The 24,931-nt window shown below is 43.1% G+C and overlaps 1 protein-coding gene across 2 annotated transcripts in view; it reads right to left on the minus strand.

Moving 5' to 3' along the window:
- Positions 1 to 380: 380 nt before the first annotated feature.
- The window catches only part of ZBTB47 (zinc finger and BTB domain containing 47), a 276,446-nt gene continuing 251,895 nt past the window's right edge, over positions 381 to 24,931 (minus strand). For both annotated transcript variants that reach the window (XM_069647766.1, XM_069647765.1), the window contains exon 6: positions 381 to 20,528. In XM_069647766.1, the coding sequence (XP_069503867.1) occupies positions 20,113 to 20,528 (416 nt within the window). In that variant the 3' untranslated portion in view covers positions 381 to 20,112. The remainder of the gene's footprint in view (positions 20,529 to 24,931) is intronic.

Raw genomic sequence — 24,931 nt, forward strand, 5'->3', positions numbered from 1 at the left:
CTCTCCACTCAGGGAATACAGGGATACACCTCTTAGGTTCTGGGGTAAGGGAAAACAACAAGCCCTCAAATATAGTATAACAGTGGCACGGTATGAACAGAATCAAATCCAACCCTACCCAAAACAACAGTAGTCTTTTGTATCTGTCGGGAGGGGGAGGGGAGTCTTTGTCCAGGCATATTTGTGATAAACTCTCGGCCACACCAGGGCAACTTCTCAATAAAGTTATTGGCCCACTCCTAGTGCTGCATCAGGAACTCTGCAGTTCTACGCGATACATCGCAATGCATTAATGATCCTTTTACCCCTAAACAGAAGGCTCCCCTCAACCACCCAAAAAGAAAGACACAGACACCAAAAAAAGACACAACAGCCACATGTAAAGAATATACTTTCGTTAAATATTTTAATACTGAAATAGCCTATCACTTTTTCATAATCTCTCTCCTCTCCCACCTGTATTATAGACACTATGCTCTAGGCCATATGATAAAGGACGCTAAATACATAGTGCGTATGATTAGCACCTCTAGAAACAGCTTGCCTTTTTCTCTTTGTATAATCACATCTACAACAGCCCACAGTAATGCTATGTACACAGTTTATATAAGACACTTGTCTTTAGGCTGCACCATACAAAACGAACGAACATGGGAACAGTGTTTAAATTGGCTGGTTCTATGCTGAAAAGTGAGAAAGATACGGTGCCTTTTACAACCCTGGGTGTTTACTGTGACAATGTATTTCCGCAAGAGGCGGATGGGGAGAAGTGGATCAAGCTACACAACAGAGATCACAGCTGATGGGGGGGGGGGGTAATTATTTTGGCAACAGACGGGGTTTCGGCTTTGGAGACTGGTCTTCCTTCTGTCTAGTTGCAACACTTTGAATGTAGTTTCGAGAATACAATGGTCAACATGTAGAGTGAGACATATAGATGAATGAAAGAAAGGCGTTTAGAATAGTGTAATCAAAATAAACTCACAGATATAAACAACCTCTGGTGAGAGAAAGCAAAGCGTGAGAGAGTCATGGAAAGACAGAGAGGAAGTAAGAGGCTGAACAAAACCAACTTCCATGCTTTCAACAGAGCTCTATTCATACTTTGTGCTATTCCAACCTTTAGCAGTACTCTGATTTTCAATAAAGTCTGCAAAAAGCTATGCAACAATTAAGCGTAAAGCTCTGAAATGAAAATAGGTGCACATCTTGTGAAATTAAATGTATACAAAAGCCTTGACAAGAATATGTGGCCCTTGCTGTCACAGTCTGTATGAAGTATTGTGAACAAAAGGCGATTGGGAGGGTGGTATGTGGGTGGAGAGCATGTTAATTAATGTTAAGGATCATTAGCACCCTGGTGGGGGGAGCCAGCCAATCAGGTGGCTAGGAATGCGGGCTGAAACCGGCTCTCTCAGCCCGCATTCCATGCTGCCTGATGGCCAGTTCCACCACCGCCATCTTCCCCCCCACCCCTTTTATTTCTCTCCACCTTCCCACGCCCCACTTACCTTATTTCTGCGTTAGTGAGTGCCGCTGTTGCAGCTTCTCCTTCTCTTTGGCTTACGCAGACTGCCGTGGAAAAGGGCATATGGGCTCCGTACGGAGCCCCTCTTCCCTTTCCATGGCAGACATCTTGGAAAAGTATTTTCCTTCATTCGAGGGGATGCACGCATCATCCCGTTGAGCGAAGGAATTGTTTCTTTTGCTGGCAGACCTGGGTTCAAATAGCCTTAACTCCCCCTTCCAAGTGCTGTAATGGGAGGGGGCCATCAGCCCAGTGCACCCGTTATCTATCCTCGCTTCGCTTGGACCAATAACTTGGGCTGATGGCCCGTGACCTCTCGTTCCAGACCTTGAACAGGGGATTAAGGCCATATTATTTCTGTGAGGTGTACATCACTATTGGCTTCACTTTCAATGACAACTACAACCTTGATGCACCATCCACTGACCATTAGTGTTTGGGGGTTCTCACCACTGTAGAACACTGGCTATTATTTTTTTGTTAGCTATCACCCCCTTGTCAGGCAGCAAACATGGCTGGTAATGACCCACCAGCCTGAGCCTAGGCCGGCCCAAGTGAAGCAAGAGCCTCAGTGAGAGTTGTGGCCCATTACTGGCCTTGTAAGCCCAGCGACACAGGGGGGATTGCTATTTGCACCCCAGGGATCCCATGCCTACACAAACGCCAAAACTGTTGGCATTGCCAATGCTGGTTTCTTTCAGGACATGTCTTCAACGTTACCCACACCACCCTTTTCTTCCTTAACTATCCACCTATTTTCCCATACTAACCTATTCACCTGCCCCAGCCTTTAGATTCTCCCACGCCACTAATCCTACTCCCATCTCGAATCCTAAACCCAACCCCTCCACCAGATTTACTTTTTTCAAATTCCTATGCCTTTGTATCCTGCAAATGTAACTCTAAACCAGAGCTTCCTACCCAATCTTTCCTTCTTAAATTAGTTTCCTTTTCATGAATTACAAAACGCCCCTACTCTTTCATTTCCTTTTTACCATTGTCACACAATTCTTCAAAATTTGAAACTGATGACACATGTTACATTTATAATTCACCATAGGTGAAATGCTTTCAATTTCATAATGAGATGCTTGTGAAACCAACTGAATAGGATTTTACAGAACCCCATTCAGAGAAAATCACTGGGAGCTTTTGAAAAGCACGAATCTCCAAATAGAGGAGTCAATCACACCACACCATCAAGAAGGTGTTGCCCAAGCCCAATCTCCCATGAAAAGAAAAAGAAACAAGATGGCCCCTGCTATAGAAAATAGAAAAGAGACCTAGTACCTTTTCTTTTTCCATGGTGGGCACCGCGAACACAAGGAGGGTGCCTCAGAGGGTTAGGGGGGTCATGGAGAGGCAACAGGGAGAGGTTCCCTGGTGCATCCCCACAATCCAGATGGCGCAACACAGGGATGTGCCTTGGTAGGCTGGAAAATGCAGGCGGTAAGCAGTGTGTTCTCACCTGCGTTTCCAGCCACTTGATTGGCCGAGCGTTTGTCACTGGGTGCGAATAATGTTTATTTGCTTGAAAGAATAAGACAACTGAAATATTGCTCATCATTATACCCAACATCCTCAGAAGATCTTTTTAAGCAGAGGCATGGAAGCTGTGGCCCTTGTGTCCTTACCAGTAAAGCTAACAAGCCACAATTCAGGGATAGCTTATCACCCAGGTCTGAATAGTCAGTTTATTTAATGTAATAATGACTTCAAACAATTCTTTGAATGTTGCATCATTAAGGAATATGCATGCTGCACCCCAAATCTGGACTGGACAACTTTTTCCTGTAAAGAATGGTATCTAAACCGGACATTTTCGATGTATATAGAGCTTACAATCCCATCTCATCAATTAACGTCACACAATTATCTGGGCTTTTACTGCATCCGGACTGTAGGGATCAGTGATCAAGCGCTAAGCCTTGGGGTTTATTAAAAGAAAATGGGTACAAATTAGTCTTTTCTTTAATTGAGTACATTTAAAACAAATCAGATTTGTTCCAGAATTTTAGATATGACAATAACATGCACACTATGTATTTCTGGAAAGAATTGGGGTGTTTTCTGGCGTTTGCCTGGCTTTCACCAACTGCCACATCATTACCATTGTTTAACCTCCCTCCCCACCCAAGCACCTAGGTGGACTTTGAATGGTGCTCTGCTCGAGGCACAGGGCACTGAAAGCTATACTCCTGGGCCATACGCATGCTTTGAGCAGCCCTGCCCTAGAGGCATAGGGGACAGGCACGTATGACATCTAGGTGGGACAGCCTGACTCTATACGGTACTCTCTAGATCTCAATTCAGAGGCCAGCCTGGAATACAAACCGAGAAAAGCTCAAAATAAAGTGCTTTCGGATTTAACTTTCATGTAAAGTGCATGACAAATACACAATGAGAGTTGGAGTGAACTCAACCATACTACACTCTCTGGAAAATAAATGTTCTCCTGGTGCTGGGACGTTTTGAAGGCCCAAAAGTAGATCCAAAGATGGCACATTTCATTGGCATAGCACAAAATTCTCGAGGCTTCTTTCATGAAGAGACTTTATCATGGGACATATGTTATGTGTGAAAACAAGTGCGGATGGTACACACGGGGCAACAAGACTCAGAAATGAGATGCACACAACTCATGTAATAGGTTATTGCATGGGCAATGAGACATCTCAAAACCATGTAGAAAACGTACGGACAATTAGTTAAGCTCAACTTATAAACATTTGAGGTTATGCCAATTGAAGGATCCTATGACAATACTAACATATGTTCAATACACTATTCACGCAGCAGATCTAAATCTATTATTCGGTGCAATTTAGGATCTAATCAAGAATATTTGTGTCTTTAGTGGCCAGTGGAGCCTCACGACACAACAACACATTTTTCATGTTCTAATCACAATGCGCTTCATCATAAATTACAATCATGGAGAATAAGTAGAATCATCCCTACACTGTCAAATCTGAAGGGACATCCATTTTAAGAAGGGAACACTACAGGGCTTAGTAACAGCATCCATTTGGAAGCTTTCTGGCTCTGAGCATCAGTCTCCGTGGACAGCCACTGCGGGCCCCCCCATAGAACCTTCCCCCACTCATCACTCCTCCTGGTTGGGTGAGCTGGGTTATGCGGCTCAAAGGCAGAAGGCAAATCTAAGTTGGAACCTACCGGCGATTACCATCTCAAACCCGATGGAGCTGGCCTTTTGCAGAAGTAACCGAGGCTCAGCTGGGAGGTCCCAGAATGGGCAAGAGCTTTAGGGAAAGCATCTCGGGTTCAGTTTCATTTCTTACTGGCATCTCATCCAAGGGAGGCTGAATTCCCCTTTGCAAACATGTAGCCAGACATAGCTCTCGGGCTGAACTCGACCTCTCACAATCTGAAGACCAGGCCATGCTAAAATGACTGTGTACAGTGCTATGAACAAATGAGTTAATGATAAAAGTGAGCGACTCTTGGTGGCTTCCCAAACAATGCTAGCACAATCCTGGATTCCACCCAGTGTCTTCAGTAACCTCTTACAGATGAGTGTGACATTCAAGGGCTCTGGATCCCTGCAATGGAGGCGTTGGCTTTCCTTAGCTTAACAGGGTTATATGCGGCTATAACTCTTCACTTGTTTGATACTTTATGTCACACATTTTTGCAGGCATATTTCAGTCTGTCTGTTATGACGAGTTTTACTATGTTTTGCTGCATTGGCCTTACAATTTGATGATGACTTTCACCATTTTTAGTTTGGACTTCTAGGTGTCGCTTCCAACACCTATGAGCCGAAACTCTTGCATTAGAGGCCAGCTAGGGAGAAACGGCATATTAGGAGGGACACAAAGATTGCAGGTGTTGTTTGGTTATTTGCCCACCTATTGACTGCCCATGGCCATGCTAATCTATATGGCCATTCTCACCCAGTTCCCGGCCCTCCGTGTCCAAGACACCTCTGCATAGGAACTCTTTCAGTTTGCTTTATTCAAGCCTTACCATCAAACTTTGCACTGGAAGTGCCTGCCAGTGTTTTTTCAAAGCAGTCTTCTGAGAGTTAAAGACGTAGGCCCTGATTCATGGAACGTTTTCCTATGGGATTGCGCCAATATAAAACACTTTCATGAATCAGGCCCTTAATTGGAGTTGTGAACTCGCTACTGATGTCATAAAAATGTCTTACCAGGTCTGCCTTCAGCCACTCGCTCTATGAACACTCTGCATGTCCTTCACTGAAGTCCTGTTAAAAAGAAGCATTGGCAAAACAAACAGTTTTGGCTTCTCTATAAGCATTAGGCATTTGCCAGGCACTCGTATTAGATGCCCAGGTACTCACACCATTTTGCACATGCTACCATCAGTGGGCAGTTTATACCACTACAGCTGAAAGTGTCTTTCCCATGCCTACACAGACGCCAAAACTGTTGGCATTGCCAATGCTGGTTTCTTTCAGGACATGTCTTCAACGTTACCCACACCACCCTTTTCTTCCTTAACTATCCACCTATTTTCCCATACTAACCTTTTCACCTGCCCCAGCCTTTAGATTCTCCCACGCCACTAATCCTAATCCCATCTCGAATCCTAAACCCAACCCCTCCACCAGATTTACTTTTTTCAAATTCCTATGCCTTTGTATCCTGCAAATGTAACTCTAAACCAGAGCTTCCTACCCAATCTTTCCTTCTTAAATTAGTTTCCTTTTCATGAATTACAAAACGCCCCTACTCTTTCATTTCCTTTTTACCATTGTCACACAATTCTTCAAAATTTGAAACTGATGACATGTTACATTTATAATTCACCGTAGGTGAAATGCTTTCAATTTCATAATGAGATGCTTGTGAAACCAACTGAATAGGATTTTACAGAACCCCATTCAGAGAAAATCACTGGGAGCTTTTGAAAAGCACGAACCTCCAAATAGAGGAGTCAATCACACCACACCATCAAGAAGGTGCCCAACTAATGTATGTCATCACAATGCTGAGGAACAGCACCAAAGTACAGAAGCATTCCCTTAGAGAAAATGGGCACCCTACATAAAAGGGTCTTACCATTTGCATACCCCAAGGAAAGGTTTACAAAAGAATAGTACCTTACAAGATGAGGGGATACCCCAATATAACACAGTGGGAATTGGGAATATAAACAAATGCAACATGATGTTTGCTATGGTCAATTTCAACTAATTTCCAAAGTTCCTCACAGCAACCAATGTCAACAATTGCAACAAAAATTGATAAAAACATGTAAACGGAAAAATAGAATCACATTTCTTTAGATACTTTTCATTCAAATGTCTTTCTGATCAAAATCAGTATTGAACAAGCCAACGCATATTTATATCAATATTAACATTAAAATCATAGGGATTGGTCCAATATTCGTCATTAACAATGTACCACGTACTTTAATGCCCAACACTCAATAACTGTTGTGTATTGCTCTCGAGGAAAACACACACACACACACGTTTCTTGATGTCATAGTGGTTGCTTTTCTTTGTATTTATTTTGCATCCCAGGCATTGTCACTAGTTTGTCATCAAGGTTTACCAGCTACCTCACCACACAACGCATCAAACCATGGGCACTAGGTGTTGGTAAACAATACTAAATAAATACACAATTATTTCAATTATGGATGCATACTAATACTTAGAAACAGATAGTGAAACTGATGCGATTTGGTCTACGTAATCTAAGCATCTCCCAATGTGGTTCACTCTACAATATCTTCTCCATCCCACAATTCTTACTACCCACGAGGATGGCTTTTATTCCTTGTAATAAGGGTACATCTTGGTTGGCTCACTAACCGTTGTTAAGGGCAACACAAGTTCCAACGCAAAACAGACCTATGATCTGTTAATCAATATATTACGTGGATGTAGGGATTTCAATGAGAGCCCGGTAGTCATCACCTTTCAGTGTATTTTAAATGAAATAAATTGTCATATCTGAAGCGCAGATATACATGTAACAACAGCGTTGTTCAGTTCAATCTTTGATAAAAATACATTAATCTGTATGAAAATGTTCGGAATTAATTTGATAATATGCTTTCATTTACATGTTTTGAGCAATTCTTGTAGTAATTGTCGACATTGGATTTTAGTAGGAGTTGAAATTGACACGGGAAACATCAAGTTTCAATAACAAAAAAATAACGTAATTGGTTGTTGAGGAACACCAGTTATTAATATATGCTAAGCATTATAATGTGCACCAACTACAAGTGTTCTAAATTCCAGAACCCAAAAAAAGAGGTCTAAAGACAGGCATACATATAGGACGTAAGCTACTTTCGTTCATCCTTTGCTTTAGGATTTGATACACAAGTACAGGAGAGGGTGAATAGTTTTAGTAACATTAAGGCCAGCTGTGTTGCTCGTTGTTGGGATTAAAAGAAAGTGGTTATAACCAAGATGGACCATTCCTTTGGCCCAGCCTGCAGACATTGTTACCTTAAATTAAACCCCACAGAGAGACCGTTTTGCCATTCAAATTCCACAAAAGGTTATGCACTTTTCTGGAGAGGTGGTATGGAATAGGAGACTCTTACAAACAAACAGGTGTTTATGTCGAATAATTAGGGTATTCACTGTGGTGAGAGAGAAGCACCTTCGCTTATATAATATACAATAAAGTGCCTATTTTATTATTGAAATTGATTCACTAAACATAATCTTTGCATGTTGATGATAATATGATTTAACATAACATAAAGCCAGGCATCTGCATTAGAAGTCAGCTTGAGGCAAAGGTAGTACGCGGCTGTGATTCTCCTTGTGACCAACGCTTCTTCTCTTTGCTCCGCAGGCTCCTTCCCTGCGTGAGAACAGTCCATGCTGGTTGAAAATCACATTCGCAAATAATATCAACTTTCCACTGGGGCATGCGACGATGCACTTACTGTCCAGCAGGGGAAGAGGGAAAAACTTGACCAGGCCACAGCAGCTTCTCCTGTCTGCCGCTAGTATTGCACGCCACCCACAAATAAAATCCCTCAGGAGTAAAAGGGCTGTCGAACAATAGGCTTGCCCCCTGGGCCCTACCACCAGTTCTAAGGGTCTTCCAGGAATGTCCGATGATGGGCTATTTCCAAATTATTGCCAATCCAAGTTTCCAATGCCTGTCCTTGCCTTTGTTAAAGCAGAAACGCCATTTGTGTGCTGAACACAGCACATATTAAGATTTAAGGTGCATAAAAAATAGCTTTAAACTTTAAAAAAAAAAAAGCTTATAAGGAAGATGAGCTTATGGAACTTTTCATATCTTTCACACATTCACACAGAAAGGATGTTGACAAAGGGCCACTGACTGTTTTTGATTTAAAAAAAGTAAACTAAAAGTCACACATGACCCTCTTGTGAAAATGTTCTGTTGTTGCTTGTGGGCAGCTAATAATGGAAAATTATACCATTTGGTGAATTAGTCCATTCTGGACAAGTATTGACCCTAGTTAAGTGAAGAACGCAGCAAAAATGGCTGGAGCCTGCAGTCTTGGTTAGAGATGAGCAAGGTTTTTAGTTCAAAAAATTGAGGAACATGTGGAAAATGGCCCTGTTCTGAAAACTTTCAAGAAAAGTACCAGATTCACATTCTGCACAGATAAATTAGTGGATGAACAGCAGGGCTCGTTAACCCACTGACAAATAAACCGTATTAGGATTTACAGATGGTTCAAAGAAATAGGCTAATAACCTTAATTTAAATTCATTGACTGTAAATTTTGCTCAGACATATTCCCTCCGGGCGTTGGTAACATTAAAGACATATCGTTGAGTGCACACGCCAATTATGACAAGACAAGGGACTACCTGGCGGCAAACTCTCCTGCTATCATTGCCCACTCACATCTTTGGCAGTTCCCTCCTTGCACGAACAGAAATCTCGAAAGTCTTCAAGGAGTTGTTATGGTGCAGATAAATGTGCAAGTAACATCTTCTGCCCGCCCTCCTCCTTGTTACTCTAAAGGTGGGAGAGGGTATAAAAGGGTCATTGTCCTTACATGGAGGCCGCAGCAGTCTCAAGAATTAGTAAAGCATTAGAGTCCAAGAGGCTGTATTCACAAAAGGACATCTATTTCAGAAGCTTTTGAAGCTGCCCAGACAACAGTTCACAGTGAGCGCCAAGGTCAGAACACCAGGAAGGGAGTAGCGGGTGAGCAGGACCTAGGGAGAAGATAACAGTTCCCAAAACACAAGCAGTAGCCTCCCAAGTTAATTAGATTTGCTAAAGCACAGACAGACATCCATGTCCAGATGCATGAAAATAATGTCAAAAGACTCTATAGAGAATAGATGTAGGGCATGTCAAGTGGTTACAAAGAATACAACATGGATGGTAGAGTTAACTAGAAGTTCAATAAATAGGAAGAAATCCCTTTTCAAACACTGTCCTCCAACATCTGACCAAGACACTGCAACTACTACGATTCATTATAAGCCAAACACAGAGAAGACACCTGCTGAACTCCACAGAACATAGACAGACACCAGATGATACACGCGGCCTCGCCGCCATGGGAATGACAAGGAGTTACTTTTAATTGGAATAATTGCAGACCATGGACTACTCTCCCCTCACCCTATGTCTCTATCATATATTGACGGCTGTCAGGATGTCCAAGGTTGGTGAGCAAACTGACAAACAATAGAAATCCTGTGTGTCACACAACCTATAATGAACAGCACCAACCAATTAATTATCAATTTGATGATGTATTGAAAGTATTATCTGAAGTAGGTTGGGCCCAAGAGGCGCCATCAGATATGTTTAAACCAATCAAAGATCTAACACCTATAGACTCTATATGAAGTTTCTGATTTTAACCAATCTAATATGTTCCTAAGTTTGGAATTGATACTGTATAATGACGACATGACTGACGTGTCTTTTGTGTAAACGCTGCTCACATCTTTTGTACCGTCTAACGTCGAGATGTGTGTATGCTGTCCCGGCCAAGATTCAATGGTTTTCAATAAAGCTGGGTCTTCCGTGCACTTTGAGTACTCTATAATTGAGTATTGTCTTTACTAGTGCGGCAGGTTGGGCCCATCTCTACAGAGTTGTCAAGGAATCAGCCTGCCGTCTACTCCTCTGTAATAGGGAACGCACCTTTGACTTTCTGCCACTCTACAGGCTTTCAAGAAGAGGCTCAAAATTTACTTTTTCATCCAGTAGCCTCCCTTACACTATGATCCGCTTCTCCATCTTCACCGCTCATCGTTTTCTCTGTATTGCTTCACTAAGTGATTGGTTACTTGAGCTTGTGGTTATGCTAACGTCATTGTGTCAGTCTGTGACCAGGAACATCTTGGCACACAAGCTCTTTTCACAGTTATCTCGCCGTCAGGTATATGCTACAAAATATAGCGAATAAACCACATATCTAAAATGTTGTCTATACTGAAAGGCTACATGTGCAAATAGCGTTTCAAAAACATCTTTGGCAATAAGGTCGACCCAACTAAAATTGATCTAAAAATGAAACTGGGGGAAAAGGTTAAAAGATTCGAAATAAAAACAATCATAAAATGAGGCAAGTGCTGTGGGTGGGTGGGGAACTTCCCCCTTAAAGGAAATCTGTCTAGGGAGGATAGCTCAGGGGCAACGTGCTCGCCTTGGAAGCAAGACAACACTGAGCAACACAGGTTCGATCCCCGGATCCGCGCTTTGAAACCTCTGGGTATTAAGAGCGTTATAAATAACCAATCCTATCATATCATAACAAATAAAATACTGGCAAAAAAAACAGTGAAAATTGGGTGGGTGGCCCTTATTGCTAATGACGTTTTCACATGAAACCTAGTGAAAACCTGACTGGATTTTGCTACTGAGTGGGCCAGAAAGCCCAGCCCTACCAAAAAGTAGGTGAATGTACACAAAACGGGGGCAGATAAGAAACAGAAGTGTCTGGAAGTACATTAAAAGCCCCTCGCAACCATGGCATAGCTCCATTTGCCCTAAGCAGCCATTTTAGCAGTCTGATCTTTTCCCTAAATGGCAGGAATGGCAGCTTCTGAGCGTCTGGCTGTGTCGTCATGCCGGCCTCCATACTGTGGTATTGCAAAACATGCTCTCTTAAGGTGCTCACTTCTTTTCTATGTTCAAATGCACGGTTTTAAAGTGACAAGCCTCCAGCCCCATTATGGTGGCAAACATGTCAATAGGGAACCGCTCTGACAAAGAGAAGATTTGTCTTAATACTGAAAACCACGGATTCTCGAACAATTCCATGCAGTGGCTCTAGTTCTTCCGTCTCTGGAATGGGGAATGGTTGGAAGCCACATGTGGAAACGGATTATAAAACACATATGACATATTTTAGCAACGAAATAAAAGATTGCTGCCTGGTGAATATATTTGACTGTATATTAAACTGTACATTTTCTACAACCACACCAAGCCATTTTTTTAGTTTACATGTTTGTGTTCCTATCTATGATATTAAGCAAGTAATACTCTTTTTATCGATTCCCTTTAGCAGGCTTGGCCCCCTCTCAGCCTTTCTAGTCTTGTTTAGCCGTTTGCACCCGAGAAAGGGCGCTCAGCCAATCAGGTGGTTGGAAACCCAGCGAGAATTGCCAGTATCTCACCTGCTTTGCATCAGCCACCCGAGCCCCTTGCCCAAGTGACGCCATCTTTTTTTTGTGGCACCTCGACTCCCATCCTCTCCACCAGCCCTGCCACCTTCGCCCCTCACATCATACCCCAGCACCCCTCGAAGAGGCATAGACAGGGTAGGGCCTGAGTGGGCAAGGCCCACCCAAATCTGTAAATACCCACTCAGCAGTGCTGTGTGTGCGTTTACAGATGCTAATGTCACTGCGCTAGGCCCAACTACATAGCTTCAGGCCCCACTTGTGAGTCAATCCTGGCTACGCTTCTGCCCCCTCGTGCCCCTTATTTGCTGATTTGGTCTGCTGGCTGCAGGCCCCAGTCAGGACACCATAGTAATAGAAAAGGGACTTTGTCCCTTTTCTATTCACTAGGATGGTGGCCATCCTGTTCTTTTTTATGGGATATTGGGCTGGCACAATATAAATGGGTGCCCCTCTTCCAGGCAAAAAAAAACAACAAAATTACAACTATTTGCACAAAGTAATCACCCCCCTTTTCAGGGGAGTACAGGGCTGGTAACGGCATGAGCCCTTGCCCAGGCATTCAGTTCACTGGGCCAATCTAGGATTGGTAATAGTTTAATTCTTCATATGCAACTCAAACCATCCTATCTTTAGTGCTGCTCCCCTTTCCTTCATTTTCTTGGGCGGGGCAATAATTAAAACACTGTTGTCACCCGCTGAAAAGCAAACACATTGTTTTGCCAATCTCTAGTCATATAGTGTGCAGGGGAGGATGGGCTTGCTAAGGCAATTCACCAATGTGTAATATGGCAGCAAAGTCCTCTTTGCAAGCTTTTCTTTGTAGTGCAATGGATTCTGGGAAACGCAATATTGTGGTTTGCCGCAGTTATGGTGCATGATTTATTTAAATATTATTATAATGTGCGAATCAGACCCCAAGTTATAAAAGCGCAGAACAAAGGAGGAATAGTTCTATAACAATGAAGAGCAATTAACATAGCTGATTTAGGGAACAGAAAGGTTTTTAATTTCTTTCTGAAAATCAGGATAGAAGGTGCCATTTTATTTATTTATTGGAAGGTCTGGTTCATAAACAACACTGGTCCAGCTTTCCCAGCTGACCGGAGTCAGATTACTAGATCCCCACTTCTCATCTGAGCAGACCAGATTACTTTTGAACAAGCTATCTTTCAAGATGCCTTCTTTAAGGTAAGGCCTGAATCAGCACGGCTGACATGAAAAAGGAGTGAGGTTTATGAAGTCAGTCTCGTTACAACACTCAAGCATATTTTCCATCAGGTCAGTTAGCAGCGCAGTGTTTATTGCTTTTGGAAATCCATTGCTTAAATCACTTTCCAAAACCGTTTATTATGTATTTGTACCTACATGCGCAGTTGAGACAGTTGTTCCAATTGTTCTCTCTGGGGGCATATGTGGCCGGTTTGAGACAGTGGCAGTCTTCTAAGACAATCATTAATGAACATTCCAAAGGGCATTATCATGAGATAATGGACTGCTCCCCGTTCAATGATCTCTTAATTCCTGGTAGAATGTTCATGAATGATATTCGAACATAAATTAAGCTGCATAGGATGAATGTACGAGCTACTTACGCTATGTCATTTTATAGGTTAAAGTCAGCTAACCAACAGAAGCAGCAGGAGCCAGATTCAGATTGGCTGGCGGATCATTATTAAACCATTGGAGTCAAGAGCTGTGGGCAGTAGGCCTCTATCCTCAGTTAGGGCCCCCATTCCAAGCATTCTGATTGATCAATAATTGAAGTACATGTTCTAGTACTTTTAACCTTTTAGCAATTCCCCAATAAGTGGACTTTATCATACCCTTAAAGATGCTCATTTTACCCGCTTACCCCTGGAGCTGAAGGCATAGTAGGGGGCATGCAATGAGACATTGCAGGGTGAGCAAGGAAACCAGTGAGTGGCAGAGAGCCACCTGGTGTTTGGCTGCCACCGAAAATCAGATGCCAGCAGGAATGACTGTTGAATTAGTCTACGGCTCATGGCTAAAGCGAAATGGGTTCTTAGTTGGCCAATTGGTAAATCGAGGGACAGTCACTACCCCACGAAGTAAGGGCACAGTCAGCATTCAGTCCCATTTGGTTGTCAGCGACTAAGACTGCCTGAAACAAAGAGAAACCCTCCAAAACCATTCAAAGACGCGATGCCATGGATGCCCACCGACCAGTGCAGTGTGGCATTGCAGCACGTTAATGCCGCATGCACCTATTTTGTCTTTCTCCTGCCAATCATCTTTTTTATTTTAATGTCCAAATTAGTTTGTTCTTAGCCCGTTTAGTTTTCGGTTACTATAGTGAACGCTCTTCTTACTTGAAAACAACTTTTTCATAGGCTTTTAGTGACTGAATACGGGACAAAACCCTGACAATGGCACATCAAAAAGCACAGGCAATGCTTCTGGTTTTATGCCTCCAACCGCAATGTTAAACTGGCTGGGTCCGGAAAAACTGTGGCCAATCAGAAGACTAGAGTGCCTCAATCTGGTAAACTGCACCCAATGAGAGGGCTAGGCTGACTGAATCCACCAGTGATTTGACAAAATCCTGCAGAGTATGGAAAGGAGCAGCCAATAAAAGTGCTAGACTGGCTGATGCCCATGAAAAGCTTAGAGTCGGGAAGTCACGTGCTTGGTGGGTGGAGTCTGCAAGGCATTTTGTCAAGGAAGTGCTATAGAAAGTGTGTACTCCTATACAAAGAGAATTTCTCAGGCATATCAAGCAGCTAAACGGTTTAAATAACAGTTTCCAACAGTGATAAGCGTTTCTCTTCGACACACAGACAAAGCATTATCTAAGCTTTGGGTACACCGATTAGAAAATGTTCACTAACTGTGAAGGTGATTTCCATGTTTCATGCCCACTGGGTCTGGGGAGGGAATAGTAAATGGTCAATTACGGAATTTTGGAAAGTGTTTCCCTGCTTAGTTCATGCTCAAGAAATGCCTTTAATTTTGACTAAGGTAGCAAATCAGTCCTACCCGATTCAGTGAATAAAGTGCGTAAAGTGCGTAGTTTGTAGGAGTGATAAGCCGATTCATTTCCAAAAGTGCTCAAGCGTATCATCCCTTAATGGAGATAGAAAAAGTGAAAACGAAAGAAATACAAAAAGCGAAACAAGAAAGACAAAAATTGAAAAAGAAAAAGAAAGAAAGAACAAAAACCTTTTCTTATAAATATATGTTATTTCTGTGGGATAGAGAGTTGAGGGGTGGTTGGTGGTGGGGTGAGTGGGGAAATCCCCAACCCTCCATTTCATTAAAAAACAAATTGGTAAAAACGACAATGAGTGCAAACGGGGAAGTGACCACGAAAAATACACAGAACTGGCAAAACATTGGCGACCTCCTTACGAGTTCGCCAGATCTGCGAGTATTCAGTCCGCCAAACTCCTTCACCGTTACAGCCAATTGTTTTGGTGGTAAATCTGTCAAATTAGAAATGGGGCAGTGGCCAGGTTATTCCCCATTATTGATGAATTTGGTCCAACACCACTACCAAATAAAAAAGAATATTCAGAAGAAAGTATTCATTGCTCCACTTAATTAAATGAGCGCATTTATTACTGGCTCATTATTATGGCGACTCCAGTCCCCAGGTGAATTACTCACATAGTGAGTAAATCCATTGTCTAGTCATATTCTAGAGATCTTCAAATGTTGTGAGCTGTTCTGTGTTTGTTTGGGGTTATTGGGTTGACTATGGCCGACTAGAGAAAGCGGCATGACAATGGATTGTACGATTGGCCGGAATTGCGCCTTTTTTAAGCAACTAGCTGATGAAATGAGTAACGCGTGAGGCTAGGTGTGTGCACGTGAGCCTTTGAGAATGCTCTTAGTGGTGGATTTGGGACCAGTGCAAGAAAGAGATGGTACTGATCAGTGTCAGGTTATTCTCTCTAGCTCCACGTTGCAGCAGTTCTCAGGGGGTAGATTGTGGTTCTGTTTGACGCCATCAGATTGGCTCCTATTTTGGCATTGGAGAAAGTTGACCACTAGTAGCAGACATGCTGTGGTTGGTTTCCAGTTGGGTGCACATCAGTGGCAGTGAAGGAGAAGAAGCAGACTTTGAAAAGCTTGAAGGGAGATTAGTGGCATTGATAGGTTTGAACTATTTGTGGGAGAGAGATTGCTTTGAGGTGTTCAATGGAAGTAGGCATGAGTCGGCTGTGGTTTGCTGTGGTTGACGATTGTCTCCAGGCCATTTCAGCTCTTTTGAGTTCTTCCATAATGATTTGAAAGGGTTCCTGACCGAGGTGTCACTTATCTTGAGTTGAGGTGCTTTTCCAAGTGAAGCAACCATGTCTGCCTTTGAAACATCAGTGCTAGGCAAGCCTTCTGGATCGCTGCTTTGTGGAACCCAGTGAGAAAGAAAGAAGGTACATGCACCCGAAAGAACTAGATACGTTTTCCAAAACTTTTGGGAGCAGACTAGCATCCCATTCCCCTGCCACCTCTCAATGAAGGTGTAATGGGAGGAGCTTCCTCAAGGTGCCAGAGATGGGAGCCCGGTCCCTAAGTGCATGGCATTCTCCCAATGAACTTTGACGAGGGGAAGAGAAAGGCGATCCGTGGAAATAAGAGTACAATTTGCTCAAACTGGTCTCACGAAAGTGCTAGGCCAAAGCCATTGAGAAGTGAGAAAGTACTTAGACCCAATTATGGAAGGGATTCAACGCGATTGCCACAGGTGTTGCCATGCGTGTATGCAGGGTCGGACTGGGCCATAAAATTGTCTCAGGCACCAATGAAAAAGTGGCCCACTGATGCAAATGGCTATTCATTCCTTTTGCGACTCTGCTTGAATAGTACCCAAGGGCAATAATCTTGATCAAATGTGAGACAAGGTATGTATTTTAAAGTATATTTATGCAGCCACACTGGTCAAAACCACTAGCCGCATAGTGAAGTAACTCATCAAACTAGTCCACTTTGACCAAAAAAGTTTGTGTTTTTGGTTCGGCCATGGGCCTATTGCCCTTTAGGCCAGTCCGAGCCTGCGTGTAGATGCCCCTCTACAGCATTCCTTCACCACAGTTGTTTCTGCATGTGCCCTTGGTCCACTTTCTTGTCATTAATAAAGTGCTTTGCGTCACAGGGACATTCCTCTACGGTATCCACAAGCAGTAAGAGACGAGGAATGTACAGAGAAATCCTTCAGGATGCCACATAATATGAGAGAAGGCTCATATATATCTATCTAAATAGATAAAGTGTCTCCTACATGCAATGGTGCCCCAAAGCAGTCTAAAACACTTTTTTGAGTCAGTGGGATATCTGTTAATGCAAAAATAAAAAGAAGAGCTGGTCCAAAGCCTCAAAACGGAACCATACCATAATCTCGCCCTCATTTGCCCCCACACAAAATACTGACTCCCATTACTGCCACCAAGCAGAACAGGGGTTGCAAGGGTGTCCCCCACTCTCCTTGGGGGTAGTAACAGGAGTCGGGGGCTGCAGGGGACAAGAAAGCTAAAAAGAAAAAAATAGCACCTGAGGCGTCGGCTCCGACATGCAACTGACGCTGCAGGAATAGCAGGGAGTCAGCCGCGCACACGGAAGTGTGTCGCCGTGAAGGTAAGTGGGGTTGGGGGTCGGGTAGGGGTATGTGGGGTGGGAGAGGTGGGTAAAGTGATGCATTTGATACTGCACTGCGCCGTAATTGGCGTCGAGATTTTCATTGGCGCAATTACGGGTGGTGGATCGATCACATCGAGTCCCTCAAAACCACTGGACCAATGGGCCTATCTTCTCTCTTTGTTGTGTTGCTCTGCCATTAAGTGGGTCCAAAGAATGATTTAGTGCAGGACCTGGGTGCTAGAAACGTTCTCCAACAAGCGCCCAAATCAGGGAGACAAAGTGCAGACAGCTTGTTTATCCATCATGCAGGTTCTCAGGAGGCGACCAAAATCTCCCTCAGTCGCTTACAATACATACCACAACAGCTTCTCACCATAGTCTGGGAGTATAGCTCAGCAATTTGACCACTAACCTCTGAGATTGTGCTTTACAAATTCTAATCCCATTAGGGCCAGCTCAGCCTTTCATCCTTACGAGGCTGAGAAATTAAAGATTTAGAAGCAACAGGGTTCCGGCATGAAGTGTTATTTAAAAACCTGATTTTGTTATTAATTACTAAATCCAAAAATGGTGAGCAGCGAGAGAGAAGCTGTGAGACAGCCTTTGGAGAGTGTAAAGTGCTAGAGTCAAACCTGCAGATGTTGGGTTTAGGAGACTCATCCCGGCTTAGCCTTAACCTAGAATGAACGACTGAGGACATCTCAACCAGAAGGAGAAGAAACAAGGAGGGGAGTCTATTAAGAGATTTCAAATTCAGCGGACATGCACAGTGTAGTCGTCTGCCATTTCTCCAATCCTGACTTTTTTTTAGGGAACGTTTACGGCACCCAATCACAAACGTGCTTCTTTTCATCTGCATGATTTATACTTTTACCAGATGGAGAACAACTGAAGACTTGTAAAGGCTTCAAATATTTGCTTGTCCCCCACAAATCACCCTTCCCTAGTTTTGACACACTGAGGGACCAATCAGCCATCAGCAGGTTGGCTCTTTTTAGGGCGGGGCTGTCTGGGTTCTAAAGGGATATTCGTCTTAAGCTTACTCGCACTCCAGGGAGCCTCCCATAATCTTTTATAGTTTCTAGTCGGAGCATATTGCTTCCACTAAATACATATCCTGCTCATGTTCCTCGGTGGAGCCTTGGCCACAAAGCACTTTTAAGAAGAGGTATTTGGAAACTGCTACCACGCCTCAATGAAATCTGAAGGACAATAATATATGTATATATTTAATTCTATATATTTACAGGTTCTATAGAACCCCCTTAGAGTCTTTGAAATGCTTTCTGTGAAAACCTAAAGAGTTTAAGGAGACAAGTTTGCAAACCTCTCTGAAAAGGAAATAGACTGTCTTGGAAGGTCCCAGCTGGAAGCAGGCATCTTGAGGTGGGCTGCGTTAGCATGGGCACTGTGTTCGGGGCAACACATGTACCAACAATGGAAAACACCAAACGATCAGTGACTTTTTCTCTAAAATGTGAATGTGACAGACTAGGGAAAACTAAGTGTGTTAGCAATCATACAAAATATTCTCTTATATTACAATATTGAATACAAAAGTAACATCTTAAGATAACTAAAATTTTAAAAAAGCAGCATCTTTTTAGAGAAGCAGAGTAAAATTAGGCCAGTTCTAGCGCTCTCCAGGTAAAAGCAAGTGAAAAATAGTTGTGAACTAAAAAAAAAAAAACACAATAAACAGGATATCCTGTGGCGCGTTAAAGAACACACGGCACGTCTTGTAGTCCTTTGTCTACATCCTTTCTTTTCGTTAGCCCATAAACTTTGCCCCCAAGGGGCAGGATCAGATCCACTCTAGCACCATTACTGATGCGCACACAGGAGATAGTCAAATGTTTTTTTTAGGTTATTTGATGAAAACAAGTTTCCAACACGTTTTAGGATGAAATGAAAATTGTGAATTTTTTACCCCAAAAGGTAGTTCGATTACATGAAATGTCCTTCTTTTTTTAGTTGTATCAGAGGAATGTTACTCTTCAGCATTTTGTTAATGTAAGTCCGCTCCACAGACTGGGTTTTGGGGGTTTCAGACGAGTTTTCAGAGGTTTGACAGATCAGTTAAGATTCTAATGTGTTCTTGTATCAAATCTGGATGTATGCCAGAAGGGAATGATCAATCGCCATCAAATGATTTGGGGGCGGGAAAGAAAAGTGCTATTGTTTGGGGTTTCAACCAAAAACCTTCACCCATCTCTAAAACACACACATTCAATTGTAGTGATCTTCAGTTCATCTGTGGGAATCTTCAAGGCAAGTGGAGACCAAGTCAGCGAAAAGATCGCATTCACCAAAACTAAAAACCGAGAAGCAAATTTGATTTTATCCGGGCACTTCTGATTGGCAGATCAACTCTTGTCCATTTTCAGTCATCATTAGAGTGAATCCTGCTACTGGGAAACAGTGGCGGAGGCGACGGTAGAAGAGGGACCGGATGGAGGTTCTGCGAGAGGGAATGGAGATGTGGCGAGGGCTGTGGGTGGGACAACTGTGCCAGGTGGAGGGGGAGACTGAGGCCACACTGGTTGGGCGTGGGGGCACTCTGCGGAGGAGTGGGCAGGCTCATTGTGTGGACAGAGGGAATGAGGTCGGAGGTCATTGGGTTGCTGACCCGGAAGCACTTTTCCTTGTGGGCCTTCAGCATGTTTGAGAAGCGGAACCTCTGGCCGCAGACATCGCATGGATATGGTTTCTCCCCGGTGTGCGTCCGGCGGTGGCGCTTCATGTTTGGCCGACTGGTAAAGCTTTTACCACATATCTCACAGATGTAGGGCTTCTCACCTATAACAACAGGCATTTCAGTAAATGATTGCATTCACGTATCATTCAATGCACAGAATTACACAGATTTTAATCATCTGGCTATGTGTAACTAATGCACATGATACATGTATCTGAAAGTAAACAATCAACGAATTGGTGGAAGGAGGGCCAGATTGTGCTTTCTTGCATCGCAGTGATGTTAAATATTATTCAATATATGAATGATTTGGGTCCAGAAATTGCAGTGCTGTGGCTGCATTGAAAGGTGAAGGCTTTTCCACTAATGTCCTTAGTATGCAATTGCAGAGGTTAACAATCAAACAAATATTATTAAACCTATCTGTCCAATCCAATATCGATAGCTCATCATTCCAGTTTGGTATAGTTCCCAAACATTCACACGTTGATAGGGTATCACAACGTTTCTCAATTTGGTAATAATTGATTGACTAGTCCTATTATATATTGGCAATATTTTATACTGGCCAACAGCTGTTTCCGCACTAAATCACAAGCTTTCACAAGGCTAGTTCAATAATCTAAAAACAATTGACCAAACTCTTAAAGCTCAAAACTTAAATGTTGTTCCTCAACCACTTACCGTACGTACACAATCTGCTCATTATTGCACTCAGAAGACATTTGAAACTATGCTGAAAATGAAATCATTTCAAAATCTGTCATTAATGTGAACCACTCATTGCACAGTAACAAAAAAACAAAACAAAAAAAAAAGGATTGAAAGACACCAGACTCCCAGTTTGATGCCTAAAACCCGGGATTGATGGTCACAAAGCCAAGAACATAAGGTATTTGAAGAGGCTCTGTCCCCCTGATCTGCCCTAAAGGACCCTATTGACTTTTAAGTCTTGCCTCTTTACCTTTTGAAATACATATCCCTAAACTTTCACATTTTGCTGCGGAAATCTCTGCCGAAGCACCCCACTCTACAAACCCAAAGTGCTCCTTTATTCTAAAGTCTCAGTGATTTCCCCCAATGGGTGGTTAGTAGAGTTTTAATTGTGTGGATTTTTGATAGCTTTAGTCAACAACACATTTTTACAGAACCTCGGTTGGACATTATTTTATGTTGTTACCATCCTACTATTTTAGTTTTGTTGTTTGCGCTGCATCTGTTCCATCTCACACCCTTTGGCCTACGTTACCAAAAGAGGTGAAGGAGATATACCTGTCGGGATGTGCCTGTTTCACCTTTATGACTGGGATCACTACCGGTTTAGTAGTTGCGTGGAGCTCAGTTTGTGATGTAGCCATTACTCAACCCTGTGCACCAGTAGATCAGCAGTTATTTTGTCACAAGGATAATGGAGAAAGGAACAGAGAGAAGGGAAGTCACAAGAGGGGAGGCAGTGAGAAAAGAAAGAGGACGAGGATGGAGAAAAGTAACAGGGTTTTGTAGAATGATGAGGAGGGGAAGTTGAGAATAATGAGAGGAAGAGAAGAAAAGAAGCAAAAAGAAGGAGAGAAGAACATGTGTCGGGCGATGAGGAAAGGAAAAAAGAGAGTAAATTGGAAAGTAGGCATGGTGAGAAGGTGATGGAATGACAAGGAAAAGGAGGAAACTAAGAAAACAAAGAGGGCTGAAGGGAGACAGGGAGAGAGGTAAGCAGCACTCGGAAATGAAAAAGGCAACCGGCCCACAAGAGAGTGTTAATAAACCCTGGCAGGAGAGAGAACAACAAGAATACAGGAACAGTAGAAGGGAGAGGGGTAGTCTGTGGTGCAGTCTAGTGTCTTCCTTAAACATAATGCATCACAGCACTACAGATATTGCAATGTTGTCATATGTGCACTGTGCGGTATAAAGTGCAGTGTGTGGTTGGTTCATTGTGTGTCATGCTATGTATTGTGGTCTGTACGCTGAAGGTATGAAGGGCCAAAAAGGCACAAGAAGGTTTAAAGGTGAACCAGAAGGTTTTGAGAGAATACGGCATATGGCACTGTGCAGAAGCATCTGCTTGCCTCCTTGCCTAGGCTGGTCACTCAAGGGTGCAAGGTGGGGAGAGCATAGGGACCAAACCACTCAAAATCTCTCTGACCAGAGCCAACCCCTTTAAGAGGACACTCCAGAGGCAGAGCCTTGCAAAGTGTGAGAGGATGATGGCTGTGGAAGGGGTAGGGAACGATCATGGAGGCGAGGAGCTACAGGGGGATTGGGAGGTTGGAGGTTCGAGAGTCGGAAGGGTTGGGATAGAGGAATGCGTTGCAAGATAGTTTGTGTGTTTTATGGTATGTGGATTGTTGTGTATTATGCAGTTGTGTACTGTGTCTTGTGGAATTTAGGTTAGTAGTGACACATTTTAAATGTGCATTGTGCGGTATGCATGATGTGTGCTGCATTGTGGTATGTGCATGGTTAGGTACACGCATTATGTTGTGGTATGGATATGTAATTTGAGAGTAGGATGAGGTGGTGGGTAGGAGACAGGCAAGTTGTGCATTGTTTAGTGTGTACATTGTGGAATGCACAGTTGTGTGGTATTAGCACTGTAGGTTTGTGTTTTGTGTTGGGGTATGTACAGGATGTGTAGTGCAGTAGGTTAAATGGTATGTGCAAATGTATGTGGTATGTGTACTGCACTGTGGGACATGTGCCGAGTAGTTCTGGTATGTAGTTTAGGTATGAGGGCAGTACAATGGTCTATGAGGGCAGTTCTATGGTATGTGTGTTGTGCTGTGGTGTGTGGTTTATAGGTTGTGAAGTCTGGTATGTACTTTCTGTGCCTTGTATTGAGCAATGCATAGTGTGTGCACTGTGCTACTGTATGCTTACTGTGTTGTGCATTGAAGTAGAACGTGGTAACAGCTTTGTGAGTTATGAGTGCCGGTGTTCTGTGCATGGTATGGTATGTGCAATGTGTTTCAATTTGTAGTATGTGCATTATGAGTTGTAAGAGTTAGGTGATGCCTTGTGGTATGTACTGTGTGCTGTCATTTCGGGGCACCTGCATGTGGGGGGAAAATTATCTCTTCTGAAGACTCTACACTTGCATGCTCCGAACTGTCTCAAGACTGAGTAGCAATGTTATTTTTTGTCTTTCTTCCCTGTTCCTCCCCAACCTTCACTTCCCCTCCTCCTCTCTCCGATCTCCCCTCATTTCTGTTACTGCACTCGTTCTGAATTGTCACAAGACCTAATAGGAACAAGACGGTTTTGGTTTTTTCTTCTCCCATGTATCTCCACTCTCCCCTAATGAAATTTGATTGTAAAGCAATGCACTGTGGTGGGGGTGACTGCAAGTGTCCCAGGATCTCTTCCTTGACCCTCAAACTTCAAGATTTTGGTCCTCCACTTCTTGTCCACCTTTCGCTAGGAATATCTCTTCACAAAGTCCCAGTGCTCCAGCCACACCCACACACTAGGCCTTACGAGGAGGGGTGTTCTGGCTGGGGAAATGGTCTGTAGCTCCAAAGGCTTCAACAGGGAATTAGAAGCTCACCCATGGGAGTCCCATTGCATTTCTCTAACAGGCCACCTCCATGTCCCAGGATCCTGGGCCTTTTCCCGAAACACCCATCATTGTCTACCTCCTTGATGAGCCACAACTTTCTTGTGTCTGTAGGTAGCCCTGTCTCCTCTCCTCACCACCCTTTGCTCTTCTCTAACTTCCGCCCCATCCTTAATGCTTCATGTGAGGGGTCAGAAATGTGAGGCGGACAACTTTGTGAAAGGTTTCTCAACAAATGCCATTTTATTGAATTAGAAGGTTGGATAAAGGCCTCAGTATCCCTACTGTGACAAGGATTTTCCTGCCTAAAATAAACTAAAGGAAACCCCCCAACAAAGGATACCTGTCCCTCACACTTCTACCTACAATAAATAAATAAGGAAATACATGGCAGTTCAGAACAGTAATAATTGAATACGTAATGTAACCACAGCCTCTCCTTATAACCTGGGTGAATTCCTATTCCCCAAATTTAAGCAGTATTCGGGTTCACAGTTCAAGAAAAAAAACAAGGAAATCCTGGTTTACAACAAAGTTCCAACACAGTTCTTTGCAACTTCAGCTTGTCAATAGAAAGTTCAAACAACTCCAGTGATACAAGAGAGAAAACAGAAGGTTCTTTCTTTTCCTTGATTAAGTGCATAATGTATCCTTCTTGGATAAAGGACAGTTTCTTAGTGTATCAATAACAACAGTAATAGTCTTGGTCAAGAAGATTTTCCACAACTGAAAGGTTCTGAAGACATATTACTTCTTTGTAACAGCTTTATGCAAGACTTCCTTCAGCACCAATAAACAACATAGGTTATCTTTGTCAGGTTCACTCTATAGCACTTCATCAACTTCAACCTGGTTTACTTCCATGCCAGGCCTACTGCTTCAGTTTACACCTGGTTTACTCCCATGCCAGGCCTACTCCTCCAAAGGTTAGCCATCCGGGTATACTCCCTT

This window comes from Ambystoma mexicanum, chromosome 2q (assembly GCF_040938575.1).
Source record: "Ambystoma mexicanum isolate Mex_15411 chromosome 2q, UKY_AmexF1_1, whole genome shotgun sequence".
NCBI lineage: Eukaryota > Metazoa > Chordata > Amphibia > Caudata > Ambystomatidae > Ambystoma > Ambystoma mexicanum.